The sequence below is a fragment of the Hoplias malabaricus genome, chromosome Y (assembly GCF_029633855.1).
Source record: "Hoplias malabaricus isolate fHopMal1 chromosome Y, fHopMal1.hap1, whole genome shotgun sequence".
Taxonomy (NCBI): domain Eukaryota; kingdom Metazoa; phylum Chordata; class Actinopteri; order Characiformes; family Erythrinidae; genus Hoplias; species Hoplias malabaricus.
The window spans coordinates 15,092,878-15,112,278 of record NC_089820.1 but is presented as its reverse complement, the minus strand read 5'-3'; the positions used below and the strand labels follow the sequence as shown (position 1 = coordinate 15,112,278).

At 35.3% G+C, this 19,401-nt stretch overlaps 3 protein-coding genes across 4 annotated transcripts; all 3 read left to right on the top strand.

The window, feature by feature from the left end:
- Positions 1-234: 234 nt before the first annotated feature.
- On the top strand, positions 235-3,625 carry LOC136679599 (2-oxoglutarate receptor 1-like). Its single transcript, XM_066658225.1, has 2 exons — positions 235-268; positions 1,823-3,625. Exon 2 carries the CDS (start codon positions 1,823-1,825, stop codon positions 2,891-2,893), a length of 1,071 nt encoding a protein of 356 aa, XP_066514322.1. The 5' UTR covers positions 235-268; the 3' UTR covers positions 2,894-3,625.
- A 1,122-nt stretch (positions 3,626-4,747) lies between these two features.
- LOC136679661 (P2Y purinoceptor 1-like) lies at positions 4,748-6,379 on the top strand. The gene has a single exon (XM_066658309.1). It carries the CDS (start codon positions 4,756-4,758, stop codon positions 5,785-5,787), a length of 1,032 nt encoding a protein of 343 aa, XP_066514406.1. The 5' UTR covers positions 4,748-4,755; the 3' UTR covers positions 5,788-6,379.
- Positions 6,380-7,452: 1,073 nt separating this feature from the next.
- LOC136679082 (arrestin domain-containing protein 1-like) lies at positions 7,453-18,966 on the top strand. Of its 2 annotated transcripts, none has more exons than XM_066657367.1 (8): positions 7,453-7,486; positions 12,118-12,228; positions 14,111-14,161; positions 14,588-14,742; positions 15,039-15,221; positions 15,709-15,885; positions 17,025-17,577; positions 18,154-18,966. In XM_066657367.1, exons 2-8 carry the CDS (start codon positions 12,162-12,164, stop codon positions 18,192-18,194), a joined length of 1,227 nt encoding a protein of 408 aa, XP_066513464.1. In that variant the 5' UTR covers positions 7,453-7,486; positions 12,118-12,161; the 3' UTR covers positions 18,195-18,966. The 2 variants fall into 2 exon arrangements, with proteins under 2 accessions (XP_066513464.1, XP_066513463.1); XM_066657366.1 differs by lacking the exon at positions 7,453-7,486 and adding an exon at positions 7,495-7,691.
- The last annotated feature ends 435 nt before the right edge of the window (positions 18,967-19,401 follow it).

The window sequence follows — 19,401 nt, the reverse complement described above, 5'->3', positions numbered from 1 at the left end:
TATATGTAACTGTTCATGTACATGAATATATGAGCGTGCATAGAGTTTATTAAGAAAATCTGAGAAAAATTAAGAAAGTCATCTGCTATGAATATATGCAAACAATGAATTGCTATTTATGAAAATGAAAGAACCATTTTAAACAGGAAGCTGTGCAAAGGTTTTACCCACTGAAACTTTATCGATACAAGTGTGTTAACCTAAAAGTAGTTCAGTCGCTTCTCTTCTGAGTACACTGTGGCTGCAAGTGGTCCCACATCACTTAAGTGTAAGTATTAATTTTCTTCCAATGTAGAAATAGGCCGCAGTTAAAGTTAGAAGGCTACATATGGAGGCCTAACCAGTTTTAAATTGTTCAAGGTATGAGCAAATGTACATTTTGAGTGGAATAATGTAGAAACAATCCATAGAAATGTTACATGAATATGAGTGTTGCTGCCTTGTACCCAGTGATTATTTGTAAGTTACTTTGAAACCCTGATCAGGATGAGGCAGTACAGGAGATTAATTAATGAATGATGTTTTGTTGCTTTTAAGTAACAATATAATGTTACTTAAAATATATGCCTAAAGCTTTATTTAACTGACAAAAGCACAAAGAACAACGAACATATTTATTTATAAATTAGGGTGTTTATAAAGGTGTGTTTTAAAAATAAATTTGACACCTGTTACACACTCCAAAAATGTCATTTTTACATTCTCCATTTGATGGTGTGCCACAGGAAATAGATCTGGACTGTTAGCCGAGCACACACAATCTGTGTCTATAAAGTCATGTTGTTGGAGCACGAATGACGTCTTTGTCTTTCTGAAATAACCAGGAACATTCCAGTTGACAGTCTCGTCCTGGGATTTTGTCTTGATGGCAGCATTTTTGCCTGAACATTAATGAAAACGTCTCATATATGAAGATCACCCCTGCTGTGGTCACTGATGCAACCCCCCATGCCATAAGAGGCATTTGCACCTATCATTGGTAACAGTGGTGTCTTTCATCATTACCACAGAAAGTATGACATTAATGATTCATTAAAATGAAACATGGACTCATCAGACCACAGAACACATATCTACTGTATTTTGGAGTTGAGATAAGCTTGGGCCCAAAGAAATAAAATAACATTTCAACATAGAATTGACATGACTTTCTCCTTGTATAATAGTGTTCAGGTTTCATTTCTTAATGTAGCAGTGGACTCTGTTAAGTGACAACAGTTTTTTTAAATAATCCCTAGCCCATTTATTTATTACTGTAGCATGATGTACAATGTAATTTCTTATTCATTGCCATCTGAGGGCTCAAGGGTCATGCTCATTCAACAATTTTGGCCAGGCCTACCCCATATGGACTTTTATTGCTCCAGAATCCTGAATCATTTCACAATATTCAGTATGGTTGATGATACAAGATATACAATTCTTTGCTTTCTTGCATTTAAAAAGGCTTTGTATGAACTCTTAGATAATTCTCCAATGAAGTCTTACATGAAATGATGAACAATGACTTATTTTTGCTTGCAGATATTGAGCCTTTCCTGAATGCTCCCTATTTAAATTTCATACCTGCTCAAATTGAAATGATTCAAAATTTTCTGTTTATTTTGCCACTGTGGCAAATTTTTTCAAATCAAATTTTTGTGTGTTTCAGGCATCAAATTGCAAATTTCTTCATTAGTAACAAAATATAATGAAGTTGGTCAGAAAACACTAATTCTTGGTTTAATTACATTTTACAGAATGTCCCATCTTCTCTGGAAATGGGGGATGTACATAACCTACACTTTATCCATTTCTGTTTGTCCAAATTTTTGTGTTGTAGATGAACAGCAAACATTCATCTTCCATTTCCTGTTGGAATATGACTGAAGACACTATTGATGCCTCAGGTTCCTGTAAAGGGAACATGACTGAGGATACTACCTATCCATCTCAGAATATCTCCATTGCTGTGCTCCTTTGCCTGGTTCTCCTGCTTGGCCTCCTGCTCAACCTCTTCAGTATGTGGGTCTTTATGCGTCGAATGCCCAAATGGAAGCCTGGCACCATTCTTCAATTCCACCTGGCCATTAGTGATGCCGTTATTTGTCCACTAGCACCTTTCATTGCAGTTTATTTTGCTCAGGGAGGAAACTGGCCCTTTGGGAGCCTTATGTGCCGGCTCAAAATTGTCCTGTTAACAGTTCATTTTTACGGCAGTATCATCTTTCTTACTCTCATAAGCATCCAGCGTTATGTTTGTGTGGTCTACCACAATCAGGACTCCTGTTGGAAACAAAAGTACTTTGTCAAGAGGTTTTGTGCAGGAGTATGGCTTGCGGTGCTGATAAAAGCGATAGTGTGTTCTATGTTACTGGACATAAGCTGTGTGGGGAATCATACAGTGTGCCTTAGCATCCACCAGGCAAAGAACATTGAACTGTATTTCATCATCAACTTTATTTTACTCTTTCCTGGCTTCCTTCTTCCATTTACCATATCACTGTACTGCTACATCCGCCTTGCACAATCTGTGTCCAGCCTCAACGATTGCCACCAGCAGGGCAGGCTGATAAAAAGTAAATCACACAGAATGGTAGCCATTTGTATGGTCATATTCGGAATTTGCTTTTTGCCAATGAATGTGGTTCGGACTGTGGTTGTGGTGGTCAAGAAATACTTTGCCAACAACTGTGGCCTTCTTTTGCATGTTGAGACTGCGTACTATGTGTCCTGGATTCTGTCATCAGCCAACTGCTGCCTTGACCCACTCATTTACTGTTTTTCTTCTAAAAACTTCACAAGAGCCATTCACAGCTCACTAAGGAAAATTGGGGCCAGGATCCAAACTCCTGGCCAGGTCCAGGAGCAAGACAGTGCAATAAACCCACCAATCACGCACTATGACACTTAATAAGGAAAAAATGTTTATTTGGTCAATAATCCTATAACTGAATATAAGGTAACATTAAACATGAATATTAAAGTCAAGGGAAAAGAACGATTTGGTGTACAATTATATGAGCAAAACGTTTGTAGACAAAATCAAGGGTGCAATAGTAGCGTTTTCCATTCTGGAAAGGTTTTAAACTAAGAACTGGAACATTACAGTGAGATTTTTTTTTGCATTTATTTATTGCACTTGTGATCTGGAAATATTCAAAATGAGTATTTCCAGATCACAAGTATGTGATGATGCTGGGCACCAGACACATCACCTGCATCCTCATAGAGGCCTATAGGTAATCATCTTGTGTGTCTAATGTGTGCACACCTGGGGGTAATTAATGCTAGTGAGTACTTATCCCTGTTGTCTTCCCTGTTGTCCAGGTGTAGCTAAGGTAAAGAGAATAATAAAAAGCTCATGTAAATATGTGTATGTTGTGATGCCACTGTAATTATATCTGTTTAAATTATGTGCTTTGTTATTCTTTGTGTTCACATCTTTTAGATTAGCCCCCATAATGGTTTGTACCAAACATAAGGGCTTTAAAAGTAGTTCTGACTGAGTTCAGGGGGAGACTGAGAGGGATGGGGGCAGTCAGACTGAGTAGAGGTAGATGTTTGGCCATTTGTTTGTTGAATGTTCTGTTGAGAACCACATTGGTTTTTGTTACTTTTCATTTGTGTTTTCTTTTTCTTTTCATCACGTTTGTCTTTGTTGAGCACTGAAATAAAGGTTTTGTGTTATTGCACACTGCAGAATCATCTTCCTTTGCTGCCCTTAGTTCTTCTTCTCACAAGCCTTTGATACACATTACCACAACGTACCACTCTTATCACAAAGATATTTCACACAGTTCCGTTACTTTTTCAGAAATCTACAAGGAAGCCTCAGCAACAAAATATTTTTTCAGTAATAAGTGTGCATCAAATATTTCCAAAGTTCATTCTTAAAAGTTGGTTGAATTTTCTGCTTTAACTCTGTTTTTTTTTTCTTTGATTTAGCACATATTCACAAACTATTTTTTGCTGATTTACTTTTTTTTTGTAGAGGCTTTTTGATAGATCTGAGAGGCACTTGAATTTCTTTTATCTCTCAAGGGTGGAAGTACTGTTTATCTTATAGTCACAGCCAGCTTGCCAATAAGGTAATTTGTTTTTTTATATAAGATTTTTATTACAGATTGTCCATTAACTGACTGATAGAACTGATTGACCTGCCCAAAATCATTTTACTTGTAAGTTGGTAAATTTGTAAAAGCTTCTTTTTTGAATGTCATGCTGTGCTCGTGAGAACACACGCATGTTGCAAAGGAAGTGCTAGTGACGTTATCTTCACTGAGTCATAGTGTGCACAGTCAAAGCAATAATATAAATGCTAGTGTTTCTTCAGTTCTTCATGTTTAGGTAAGTGACATATGACATGTTTGAGGCAATGTTTTTGATGGAAATATTTGTACATTAACTGTTGTTTAATATTTTAAATTATTTCCAGACATTTTCAAATAAAATACCCGTACTGTATACTCTGATAGATCCTTTGTGATAATCTATGGAACAATTCCCAAATTTTTTTTTTCATGCAATATTTTATGTTGGTGACCTTTTGTGGGCATTTTAATTGTGGTGACTGTCACTGAAGATTCACCAGCCGGGAGTTTCTGTTTTCAGTTTCTGATCTATTCTTGTAATCCAAAGAAGAATAAAGAACTGCCCTGTTGTGGATCATCAACTTCTTCTTCCTCATTTCTGTTGACTATGCTCCACTGGTGATTGATGTTAAATACATCCACTTTCGCAGTCTACATTCAAAATTGGTTTCTCAGTTACTCCATGGCCAACCTCCTGGAGGACAGCAGCAACAGCTCGCATACTCAGTGTACACCAGATGAGCAGCATGTGTCACTTGTCGTGCTCCTGTGCCTGGTCTATCTGACTGGACTCCTCCTCAATGGCTTCAGTCTGTGGGTCTTCACTTGCAAGATGTCCAAGTGGAGAACTGGCACAGTCCTGCAGTTCAATCTAGCAGTTAGTGATGCCATCGCCAGCCCAGCCACACCACTGATGGCTGTTTATCTTGCCAACGGGAGCAAATGGGAATTTGGATCTTTTGTGTGCCAGTTGAAGATTGCCCTGCTCAGTGCTCACTTTTATGGAAGCATAATATTCCTCACCCTCATCAGCATTCATCGCTACGTGATGGTGGTCCACATCAAACAAGCCTCACCAATGAAAAGGAAAACATTTGTGAAGAAGCTTTGTCTTGGAGTGTGGTGTTTTTTAGTTATCAAAGCCATTGTCTATGGGGTTCTTCTGCCTGTTACCACAGATAAAGGCCACCAGCAATGCCTCTCCATACACCAGGAAAATCTGACACATGCATATTTTGTCATCAACTTTCTACTTTTCATTTTTGGCTTCATCATACCTTTCATTATATCTGTGGTCTGCTACAGTCGTCTCGCCAGCTCACTGTCCCGCATCAATGAGGACTCTCCTCGTGGCCAGACAATTAAAACGAAGTCCTTGAGGATGATAGGAATATGCCTGGTCATATTTGGACTGTGTTTCCTGCCTCTTAATATTGTGCGCACTGTTGCTGTTGTGGTAAAGAAGTACTACCCCAAGCACTGTTATCTTCTTCTGCAACTGGAAACAGCGTATTATGCATCCTTGGTTCTGGGAGGAATAAACTGTTGCCTAGACCCCCTCATCTACTTCTTTGGCTCACAAAACTTCAGCAAAGCACTGAGAAAATCTCTGAAAATAATAAGGGTGCAGGAACAGAACACAGAAAACAGAAGTGAATCAGAAACAGTAAGCTACTCTGCAAAAAGAAGTGCTGTTTATATCATATCTACTTGAACTGAAATCTACTATTCTTACATTTATTGGGACATTGATATTTTGAAGATTTTATTTAATCAGCATATGGTTATTTGGTATGTAGTTTAGGCAAAGAATTTATACTTGTCAATTTTCCACAGACAGTTATGTTTTTATTGCTATTCAGGTATCTTGATGATTTAATGTTTCAGCTTCTTTAAAATGTATGTTGTTGAAATGAAATGTATTAAAATGCTGCTCACAATATTGTTTACTGCTTTATTGTGGTTAGTTTCATATTTAACTCATTTCCCACAGGTTCTCAGTGGGGTTAACAGGTTTGATCGGTTAATAAGATATATAAACTATGACATTGTATTCTTATTTCACATATACTGTATAGACATGTTTGTGGTTTTCATTAATAAAGTGAAATGACAGAAAAATCCCTCTAAAACAGTTGCTAGACATTGCAGTGTATAGTATATGCACATATCTGAGCAATTCTTCATGATCATCTTGAACATATTTCCTGTAGAATATCAGCTTACAAGATATGCTCATGTGTTTACATTAACTAGGAATGAGAATAGGGCAGTTATGCAGTGTGCTACAAAAAACCTGCAATATAAAGCTCAGTTTGTGATCTTAAATTAAAGAAGTTCACCATTCCATTCAGTGTTTTTGTTTTTCTTTTTAGTTCCATGTTGCAGCACACTTTTAATAATAATGGTCCCTAAAATGTTTACATATCATTTAGGTCCTTTACAGTTTTTTCAAACATTTCAATGTTTGTACAGCAAATAAAATAAATACAAATTAAAAAATATTGGATCCATATTACCAATATATATCATATGCCCATGCAAGTGTTTTTCATACAGCAAGACTCCTACAATGAAATGAAAATATACATGTCAAAGTATTTAATGTTTAGACAGCAATTAGAAGTAAATACTGGATGGAGAGAAAATTCAGACTGTTTCCAAAAAACGTTTTTCTTTATAGTAAAAAAGTAATATCTGTTAATGTTAGTAATTCATTCCAAATGTATGTAGATGGGGTGCAATTTTAACATCTAAAGGGTGGCCTTTGTGTTTTCAAGATGTCCAAAGCTTTTAATGACTGTAATCTGGAAAAACAATTCCACCAGGAATCACCATCACCATCTGAGGTCAGAAGCAAGTTGGTTGAAAGTCTTGATGCCACATGAATTAGCTGAGTTTTGACATCAAGGTAATTTCTATCATGACTGGAAAAGTTAATTATCTGTAAGAAATCACATTATACATTACAAATTCTACATTAAATGAATTGGTAAAGCTGTTTAATATATAAACAGTGAAACGATTAAACGTTTTATTTTTATATACATTTGTGTTGAAGCACATAGAAAAAACTAACATTGACACATGCTAGCATCTTATAAATTAGCTTAACATAACTTTTTGGACATAGCAATGATATTGACTGTAAACGGCACGAAAAAAAAATAGCTGTGAGCTAGAGTTAAATCTCTAATCACAGCCTCCATATTGCTGTTTTATAAATTATAAGCCACCTAGATAACTACCCCCAGAAGTGCACTTGACTCCACTGTTGTACAACGTCCAATGACGTTAATATAGTGTGCACTCTAAAGAGAGCTAATTGGGACAGGGCCAGACAAATTTGTGTACAGCTCCACCTGCCGAGCCAGGTGAGCATCGTGACCTCATGATGACGTAGAGAAAGTCAGGTGAGAAAGTTTCCTCCTTGTTTAGTGCTGTTCAGATTAGCCGCCTCTCCGCGGTGGCTAGAAACACAGAAACAAAAACACTGAATAATGGGGAAACTTCAGACGTTTGAGATTATTCTGAAAGACAATAAAGTGGTTTATAGTCCCGGAGAGTCCGTCTCTGGCACTCTGAAAATCACCACTGCTCAAGCGATACAATGCAAAGGTAAGAGAAAGCTGTGTACACCCGGTGAAACGCCACACGTCTGAGGTAAACATCTCGCTTCGCCACTTTGTTTCTTCTCTGATTAACACCTTTTCTTGATGTTAACTCGAGGAAAAAAACTCAACAGCGACGTATTTACCACAAACGCTATCCTAGCAAAGTATTTTAAAATTATATGTATGACATTTTTAAATCTTAGGTTTAACTTCTAAAACCGTCAGAAACTGGGTATTTTTTCACAGATGTATAGTTACATTTTGTTTTCAGATTAGCTGTAATATTATACGTGACTACTGCGAATACTGGAGAGTTAATTTGGGGCCATGAATCAGACTGTGGTTTACATTTATATACCGAAGGAACCGAAAATGTAGCATTTAGGCCTCTCTCAAATGGTTCACAGCACTGTTTGTTCAGATATCACGCAGTCAAAACTCATTAAAGTAGAGTAAAGATTGGGTTTTTAACATTTTAACTTATCCTGTGGCCTTCTTTATACATTAAAAAGGCATATCATAAATAGTGTTTTCAATTACTCTAAACACTGTCTCAAACAGGCAGGTTCAGGCAGCCAGGGTTTCTGATGTCATTACCCTTAGACACCAGTATCATGAGCTTGCGGTGTGGAACTTTTTCAGTGTCTGGTGAAGACACGCAGGTACAAATTGCATATTGATATAGCTATGCATACTGAATAAGGATGGAATTGTAGTTCTCTGTAACCTATTTTTAAGGCAATTTTTTTTCTCATGTGACTTTGAAATTTGTTAACAAAGATGAGTTTGTATGGATTTTTATTCAGTGACTTGAATGGGACTTTAAAATCTAGTCTAATCCAGTCAAAACCAAAGTTATGTAAATGTTAGGGTTGTCAGACCTGAAGATATGTGAGGCTGCAGTTGGCTCATTAAACCACAGAAGAAGAAGTGTTATTGTCATCTTACAGTTTTCTTGTATTTTATTCTGTCTGGTCTGTTGTGATGTTTGAAATGTGTTGTAGGCCAAAATGTATATTTACATGACAGTTACCTACCTGTGCTGCTTAATTATTTTATACAACATATAGATTCCAAAAAATCTGATCATGTAAAATTAATATAAATGGGATATGATTAACCGCAACGACTGAAATAGTTGCACGCGTATGCATTTTTTTTGGTTTCTCGTTACATTTCAAAAGTAGAGAATGCAGAACATGCTATTTTCCTTTCCTTTAAATATGGACTGGAGATTAAACAGTGTATTTAGAACTTTTCAATTTTAACATTATGTAAATATTTTCAAAAAAGCGGAAGAAAATTGTGATATAAGCCCTTATATTAAACAATATTCTTTTTTTATTGTAGTGTTAAACCCTTAATATGATCAATTAATATTTGATCATTTTAAAGTAGATATCTGTAGATAGCTCTTACAGATGGCCCTTTTATGAGGAAATATTTTGCCAGCATTGAAAAGAGTAGAAAGAATCTTGTTGCACATGTTGTAGAAGTGCTGGTCAGCAGTTGTGGTGTGTTTATTGTTTTTCCAGAAACCAGTCTGGATCGTTAATGATTCACACTGTACCTTAAATTATATGCTAATCAGTCCTGATCGCCTACTGTTAACTTTAATTGTTTAAATGAAACTTTAATGGTTTGAAAATGTATAATTAATTCTCATAATTGAATACACTAGAAAGCAGCAAAACAGCCCATTTGGAATTCACTGCTTTTACAATGGCACAAATGTGAATGTTATTATTTAGCTGATGAAGTTTGAAGTTGTAATATACATGTACATGACTTTTGGTAGCAAATAAATCCAAAATAACTTCCGTAGGCAGACCTTAAATAACAAAGAAAATACATTAAACGGGCATCTCAGTATATCCTATGTTATCATTAGCGCCCACAATCTGTTTTAACGGCAGACATTTCTTTGTCAGTCCCGAGGGACTATTCACATTATTGTTGTTTCTAGCCTTATTGTTAATGTTGAGTGCCATTCAATCCAGGTCAGTTTTGCTTCAGATATGGGCCCTTGCAGAGGCAGGTGGAGAGAGAGAGATGTTATTGTGTTTTCAACTAGCAAAGCTTTCAAAAATCATATATACAATCATGTATAGCACTTGTGTACCTTGCCATTTGTGTACACTACAGTACGCTTCACAGCCCCTGTAAGGTTGTCATTATTTGTGTTGGTACATTTTTATGGTGGCTGTGATCTACTGTATAACAAAATAAATGAATATGATTTTGTTTACTGAAAAGAGTTGGCCATATTCAGTGATAGTTCCATACCTTACAATTGCTGTAGTTAGTAAAAAAAAATAAGTAATAATTTAACAGTAAATAGTGTAATATAGCATGATTTAATTTCTACTAATTTCAGTAATAAAGTTTCAGTGTGTTCGGTTGTCTTAAAATGATTACATACATAATGTAAAAGCAGACCGTTTTTCAAATGCAAAATAAATGATTAATTTATTATTCAGAAATGTACATGAACTATATAGAGACATATCTTTTTAGCACTTGCTTTCTCTATATTTTAATACAGTGTTGTTTGAAATGACATAGCACTTGAAATGGTGTAGACTTGTAACAAAGACACAGCTGTAGGGCCATCTCAGCAGTCAAACCAAACAAGACACAAAAAAAACCCCAGCTGGCCGCCTTTGGTCCCAAGGCTGACAATATTGCCATTGTTGCACCTGTTATTTGACCCTCATTTGGCTTATGCACTCTGCGATAAACTGCTTCTTTTTATTTTTAAGATGGGTATCCCAAACATGCCTAAACTAATCCACTGCATTCAGATGAAAGGTGAAATTGTGTAAATTTTATATTTTATATATACTTTTACAGTATGCTCGTGAAATGCTTTTTGGCCCACGGTTGAGGTCTAACTGGTTTGTGTGCAAATTTAGGTGTGACAAGCTCATTGAAACTGTAGATTTAATATAAAGTGGGAATATTTGAACCCTGACTGTGTATGTAAGCTCTTTTACTTCTGTGTTCTTGTGAGACTAGGATAAGACATGAATTACAAGTGAAAGACTGCTCTCACCCTGCTTGGTTGTTACAAAGTGTTGAGGCTATGAAGAACTGGTTTGTTGACATTCCTGGTACGGCAAAATAGACAGGAATGAAAAGGAGTAGTTCAGAACAGGAAATGAACAAGGACATTGTTCACAGGCAGTACAATACTGATACTCATGCTCTGGATATTTTTCCAGATTGTGGAGCTAGTTTTTAGATACGTTTAATGTATGGTGCATGTTTTCTTGGTTTTGAAGGTCATTTTGAAATATGTCTTGTTGCTTGGATTTGCAGAGAGAGTGCTTTAAAAAACTGCAGAACAAAAGTATTCCTTATTGCTTCATGATTTTTTTTTTAATTCCTTTATTTATTTTATTGTTTTCATGTTTTTGTTTATCTACATTTCATTTTATTGGAAATCTGTTGTTAACCAATTCTGACTACTAGCCTTGCCACTGATCTGTAGAACGATAAATACAGCCGGACTGTATTCCTCAATCGTCAAATGACAATTAATTTATATATAAATTAAAGAAAGCTCAAGGAGTGTGTGATGTTCATAGACCTGAAACTTATGATGAAGCAAATACTAAAGGATCATACAGTTTTTAGATAATCTGACTTTATTATCATTTTATTTTTATATTATAAATAATAATACTGTAAAATGAACATGTTTTGTTTTTGACCATATGTCTTTTATAGTTTATTAATTTGTAATAATAAGTTTCATCATATCAATTACTGTTCACACACCTAGAACATCAGGGTTAAATAAACACAGTCACATGACAGTCACTCAATGTTTATTTGGGTTAGCTTCCATCCATTCCTTCTCTAGTTATGTGATCATCCCCATGTTTCCATGATGATATATTCTAGTTAATCTAAACCACCCGTCAATGGTCTGTGGTACAGAGTTCTTCCTAAGTTAATGAATCAGAAGAGAATATGTGGTTGTTTGAAACACTGAGAATTTAACTCATCACTTCAGATGTTAATTCACTAAAATGAAATTTACACATCAAAACAAAAAAATGTAATTACTTCTAAGTAGTTTGGCACAAAGAAAGCAGATGGTTATTTTTTCCTTTGGTGTGCTTGTATAGGTTTACACATTTTGCAGCTTTACCAGTGAACTGATTTTCTTTCCCTGTAAACATATGCATATGCTGAACAAAATTGTTCCATTGTTATTATTGTGTGTCTGCATGTGATGCTTGGTGGAATAAGCCGTTATAAATATTTCTTTTATTTGTTTCTTTATGAATGTTTCTGTTACTGTCAGTTTTTCTTAAATGTTTATTCTGGTTTTGTTTTTTCACCAAAGTATCATTCTCTCTGGTGTCTGCACTTGTTTGGAATCTGCCATCTGTTTAACATTTGCTATTTTTGACTTTCAGAGATCAAGGTGAACTGCCAGGGTTACTGTGGCGTAACCAACAAAATGAACGACACAGCCTGGGTAGAGGAGGAGCAGTACTTCAGCAGTTCTCTGTCAGTGGCAGATAAAGGTACACCTAAAACATCTAATATCCACAGTCTGCTTCGTGTTATTGTCCACACCATGTAAAAAGACTAATGAATAATGCAGGATATGCTGTAGTAACTAGATATTACCTGCATCTCGTGTGGTACTGGAGACACAAGCTAGATTTTAAAATATTACTTTTGAATACATTACAAAATATAACAATGTAATAGAATTTATGTTAACCTCAAATTTTTAGGATGATTTTAGGTGTACTCTATTAATTTAAAAACATTTACTGTTTTATATTTATCTTTGTTAAGTAAACAAATTGTACTGTTTAAAAGTGTAGAAGAGTAAATTAAAGTAAAATTTAGCCTAAAATAAGACCATCAGGTTTTTCTTCGGTACTGTATTGTATCTCTATTTGAAATAATGTCAGGGAGTGTCATGGTTAAAATTGGGGTAGAAGAAGAAACACATTTATTGATCCCTTTAGGAAAATTACTTCTGCATTTTACCAATCCGTGGTAGTGAACGCACAAACACAATACTGATTCATTTTACTGATAGATATCAATTTCTCCAATAGTTTATGCACTAGTTTAAGTCAAACTACACTCCCTGGAAGTCCTTTTTTTTTTTTTTTAAATGTAACTGAAGACAAAAAGATAAGAACTGTTTGTTTTGATCGATATCTTACTTACCTCCTACAACAGAAACATGTGCTTCCCTGGTTCTTCCTCTTTTCCGGGGAAATAAGGCAAAGTCTTGCCTGAATTTTTGCTTCTTTTTTCTTACCTAGAAATTTGCATGCATTTCACAAAAGATAAAAAAAAAATTAAAAATATTAGAGCAAATACAAATAACTAGGCCTTGACTGAATGTTTGAAAGTATAAAATTTATGGGAAATAAGCATTTTGACATAAATAAAAAAAAATTAGAAAATACATTTTTTTTATCAGTTAATCAGTTATGTGCTATAGGCTTTAGGTGAAAACCACTTGTATCAGGAGGCAAAGGAGTCGTGGCGCTGTGTTAAACAGTGTTTCAGGACTCTAATGATGTGAAAAACAACCATTTTGTTTTCTTTCAGCTGAATGTTTTCTTCTATTTAGACTTCATGTATAAATTATCACTCTGTTTTTGTCTATTTTTGACTTTGGATTTAGTACTTTTGGGTTCCAGAGTACTTCTCAGACATGGTCTCGGCTTGTTTTTCTCATTCAAACTGCTCACATCTGTCTCTAGCCTTTGCCTACTTCCAGTGAGCAACTGACACTGGACTTTCTTGACACTGATTTTTCAATTAATTAAGGGAACGCCATCCCCTCTGTTACCTTACATACGTAATGTATTATGGTGTATGCGTAGCACATAGGGGCATAATTGTGAAAACTGTGAAACACTATGCAGTTTACACCTGAAAACTTTAGATATTCATTTGTGGTAAATTTATTTATACATTTTTTTTGGTGTACCACCTCTTGATGCTTCGTGTACCACAGTTTGAGGACCACTGGTACAGAGTGTTAAATTTAGACTTTGGATATTGTATTGTTCCTCAACACAAATACAGAAAAAAATAATGTCACAAAATCTGTTTCACATCTGCAGTGAGTAAAACATCAGAAACATGATCAGCTGCCTTCTGCATGATTCTGCCTTTCATTTTATTGTCCCAGATGATGTATTCAAAGTTCTTTGAGAATTACTGTTCTATGCTTTCTAGATTTCTTATGCAGCATAATAATTAAATAAGAAACTACATTTCTCAAGCATAGAGCTTAATAGACAGTTTTGTATTTTGATTATTGTGTAATAATCTAATGTTTTTAATGTCAAATGTTGTATCTGATATTATATTATTTTTGTTTCCTCCTTAATCACTGGTGTCTGTTTCTTTTTTTTTTTTTTTTTTAAGGCACTTTGAAACAAGGTGAACACAGTTTCCCCTTCAAATTTCTCCTGCCAGGTGAGATTGCAATGTGATGACATGATGTCACTTCCTACATTTTTTTTGTACTTACACACCCTTACTTTGTTTATTCTGGAAAAATTAAGGGCTTTAACTCTGTATTGCTGTGGTTCCTTTTTCTGTGAGATTTGTTAAATAATCTGATCTAACTTTTGGCTAAGGTAAAGTTGTTCAGTCCTCAGTAATAAAGAAGAAAGAAGTGTAAATGTAAGGCTTTTACTGCAAACTTAGTAAAGTTATTCCCTGAAATGTTTACTTCTTTTTATTATTATTTTAAAGCCTATTCATCCATTCAAGAATTAGTATTTTCAGAAAAAAAAAGGTTTCACCAAAAAAGTTTCACAAAAAAGTTTGCAGTCTTTTTGCAGAGTGAATGTTTGAATCAGTAGTTAGTTAGTTTTTTTTTTGTTGTTTCCCCCCCAGCCACTGCACCAACATCTTATGAAGGGCCATACGGAAGGATTATGTATAGAGTTAGAGCGTTTATCGACACTCCTCGGTTCACAAAAGACTACCGGACAGAGAAGTCCTTTTACATGTTGAACAACGTAAATCTCAATGAGGTCCCGGATATACATGTAAGTCAAAATCAGTCCTGTCAGTAATACATGACTACTCATGCAAAAAGATCTTACTGCGTATTCACATATTAGTAACTGTAATAAAAAAATATATATATTTTTTTGACGAATGAGTAATTGGATGACAAATATATAGATGCAAATAGATTTAACTGTAACAAATTCGGCATTGCATTTCAGAGATATGGAAAAATAGATTATTTTAATATTTGTGACAACCCTTTTATTGTAATATGGGTGAGCATATCTATACTTACATGGACAAATCAGTTTTTTTGCATTGTGTTTCAAAGGAGCCAAGCTCATCATCTGTAACTAAGAATTTTTCATACAATCTGGTGAAGAACGGGACAATTGTGCTGTCAGCTAACAGTGACCTGCGGGGTTACACTCCAGGTCAGATCATCAAAGTGTCTGCTGAGATCGACAACCAATCAGGGAAGTCCACTGGCCATGTGGTGGCAAGTTTAATGCAGGTAATGGTAAACGTATTTCACCTTTAGAACTGACAGGTTTACTTTATTTTACTATTTTTTTGGAGATATAGTACGAAAATATATCATCACACTTTTACTTATTATACATACGAATAGATAAATATGCACAGATAAAATTAACCAATATTCACAATCATCCATCCATCCATTATCTGTAAGCACTTATCCAATTCAGGGTCACGGTGGGTCCAGAGCCTACCTGGAATCATTGGGCGCAAGGCGGGAATACACCCTGGAGGGGGCTATTCACAATCATTTCACATCATTTTTGTCCATTGTTCCAGTTAAACAGGACTATTACATTCTAAGTGTAAAGCTTAGTTTGGTGTTTTTAAAATATTGGTTATATACAGAGTTTACTTATAAAGGCCTGCTGTGATGTAATTTATCACAGTAACAAAGAAATGCTATCATGTAGCCCAAGCAAAGTAGTAAAACAGTTCTCTTGTGTCTTTTGTTCTGTCAGAAAGTTTCTTATAATACAAAAAGGCCAACGCATGACTCGCGGGCAATAGCAGAAGTGGAAGGAGCTGGAGTGAAGGGAGGAAAGCAGGCTGTGTGGAAAGAACAGATCATTGTGCCTCCTTTGCCCCAAACCTCTTTGGGTGGCTGTGATCTTATTAAAATCAGCTACTTCATTCAGGTGAGTCTTAAGTCATTACTGGGTGGAATGTTCATTCATGGACTCCTTTAAATACATACCTTCACTGTAATGTACTTGTCTGTGTTCTTTCTATATATCTGTTAGTTATTACAGTTTAACCCTTAGACGTTAGTTGTTAGTAATAGACATTAATATTAACTACTGTTCTGCTATATTTTTGATCCTGTTTAAATATACTTTCAATCAAACAGTCATACAAATAATTTTGCAGAGTTATGTACCAAATTATGCCTATAATGTCCCTGTTTGACTGGAAATCAATTAAAGGAACATGGCAATGCATATTACATGCTTGCGAATGTTTTGAGATTCAAGTGATATCAAATTATCTTTGACTATCTTTTCTAAAAAAAAAATATATATATATATATATGTCTGTGTAACAATAAATCATTACACTATTTCTAAGGGTTAAATATCATCCATGTTTGCAAAACCACAAACTACATATGAAAATATAGTTCAGTCTACTCCAAACTGCAGCATGCAGAGCAATGACCCACCAGGACCAGGACTGAGAACCACCACTGTAGCAAAAGCTCAAGCAAATTAGATGTGGCATTTCCTGATTCCTGTCAGCTAATCCTGCCTTTTCCTGTTCCAATCAATGAGGACAAGATTGCAAACAACATTATAGCAAAAGCAGTTTCTAGTTCATTACTTTACAGAACTTACAGTGCAGTCTGTTTGGAATTCTTTTCCAGACTTTCTCTACACAAGTTATCACAAATGGTTAAATGGTCAGAATCCAAATAATTTTTGGGGTAGCTGCATATCACATATAGAAAAATTCTGAAAATTCTGATATTATTATGTAGCTTTTCCATGAGAAATCAATGAATCTGTCTGGAACAAACTTAAAAATGTCATTTTCTGCTTATTCTAATTGTTGTTTTCACTTATTGGATGGAATAAAAGCCTTATTTTCCACAGGCCTATTTTCTTTCCCTCCCAAATGTGCTACATTTGTCATATAAATAGTAATATTGCATAAAAATGTGCAGGACCATGTAATCTGTTGAGAACATGTATTTATCCTAACTTCTAATCAACAAAACATGGTTTATGACATGTGCACAAACCTGCAAATGACTGTGAATAACTGTCTGGTTTGACAGATCTCTCTGAAGTACCCAGACATCTCACTGACGCTGCCCATCTACATTGGAAACATAGCTGTTGATCCTAGTCTCCGCACTCCGGCCAGGACGGTTCCTCCTGTAGCTACACCTCGTGCAACTTTTACAGATGGCTCTTCCAACAGAGGTACATCCCGCTCTGCTTCCATGAGCACGTCTCCTCAACTGGCCCCCAAACCGGCACCACGTCCACGGCCCCGCAGTACCTGCGTTACCCCCAGCGCTCCTCCACCAGATCCTGACATGCTGGTCCCAGGCACTCGTCAGAGTGAGGAGATTCCCACCAAGATCCACTCTCAGCAACAGGCCAGGGGCTCTGAGGCTGCCGTGTCCCCCAATGCCTTCAGCTATGCTCCAGGCCTCAATTTTTCTCAAAGGCAGCGCACCAACAACAGCAGTGCCTCAGCACCTCATTTTAGTGTATCCACAGGGGCCACTATTCCTTTCTTTACCGAAGGAAATGCCCCACCTGTCCCAACTAACTGCCCGCTCATCCTGCCTCCAGACTACAGGAGTCAATCTTACCCACATGGTAAGACCCAGTAACCTACTAGCTTTTGTGTATGCTGTATGCAGTTTCAGAGAAATCAGGATCTGTTAAGAGTTTGGGGGTGGCAGGGTTGTGAATTGAAATTAAATTAAATGTGTATATCTTAGACCAAGTTTAGGTGTATTGTTGTACCTCATGACCTAATCTCTCTCTGCTGCATGTGTGGAATACAGTTTGATATAAAGGATAATAATTTGTCTCTGTACAAAAACCTTGAAAATCCCTAGAGAAATAAACCCCAAACATAGAGATAGCAATTTGGCAGCTGAAGCAAAGCACTAGTATACTTTGAAATGTATCCTTGGGTTGAGTAAATGCATACAACAAATACAGCATATAGGTCAGGCTGGGTTATTCTGGAGAACCCTTTTTTAAAAGCAGACCTCTCAGACTAGTGTAACAGACTAGTGGTATAACTGTTGATTACTTGAGGTTTTTATGGCTGGGTTTGCACACTCTCTGAAAAAAAACCTTTGCCTTCAACTGTGTAGTCTCTCTCTCTCTCTTTCTCTCTCTCTCTGTAAAGATAAATATGTGGTTGTTTTATTTTTATTTCAGAACCACCACCAGCTTACGAAGACAGCTGCACCAACACATAAAGGATTTATGCAGTGCTAAAAAAATACCTGAATGCAACACCTGATCTCTCATTCTTGAACTTGACGTAATCAAAACATTTGCTCTTTAGGGACAGAGGGACCATGTTCACATCGGAAATTATTAGAGCAAAAGTATTTCTTTCTGCAAGCAGAAACTCTGAAGCTGCTTCCATTAATATATGTGTGTTTGTTAGCCTTTTCATGGAGGTCATTATTCATTTAGTCATTAGTTTGTCTTCTTTGGATATTTGTCTTCTAACTGATTCATCCTCAAAAATAAAAGCTTTTTCCCCATGGCATATCAAATTATTAAAGAATATGTTGAGTTCCAGGGTCCAAAAAAATGTGATCTTTGAAACTCACCCCATGAGGAAAAAGAAATTATTTTTAATTGTGATAATTATAAATTATTAAAGATACTAACCAACAAAATATTTTATTGTATAATGTATTCCTAAAAACCAACAGGGCTCTATTTATACTATAAAGAAGCATTAATCAAGTAAGACTTTAAAACACAATTTTTACTGGTAATCAGTTTAGAGTCTGAGTAAAACACTACAATGTTGATAATACTACACAGCTGGGCAATAAAAGAAATATACATTTGTTTAATTTAATCATTTTTCTGTTTCTACCTGAAATATTTGTGATAAATGTTATGTTTTCATCTTTATGTTTCAAGACATTTGTCATTGCACAGGTGTTCCATCTAAACCTAATTGTATTAAGCTGTACCTATTTTTGTTTTTTAATAATTTACGTTACATTTTAATAAACCTGGTTTTAAGCCAATGTTTTATTTTTTGCTTTTCTTGTGCACTGAACATAATTCATAAAACATTTGACATAATCTGACAAAGATCAGGATTTAGGGCAGAGGTAACATTTATTTATGAATGTTATTTATTTATTCATTAATTATGAATGTTAATATAATTTAAATTGTAATTTTTTTATGTTTATTATTATTATTTTAAATAACATCCTCCACATCTAAAAGGATGTTTAATACACTTAATTGAGCATACAAATGCTAGGTACAAAACTTTTAACTTATTTATTTATTTTTTTCAATTATTTCTCAGGTGAAAATCTTTTTAAATATTTATTTTTTTAAGCTATCAAAGATTTACGTTTTTAAAGTAAAAAAAAAAACAGAAAAATAATCAGTGCTCTAAGGTTTTTGAATGCCTGTATAGATGGA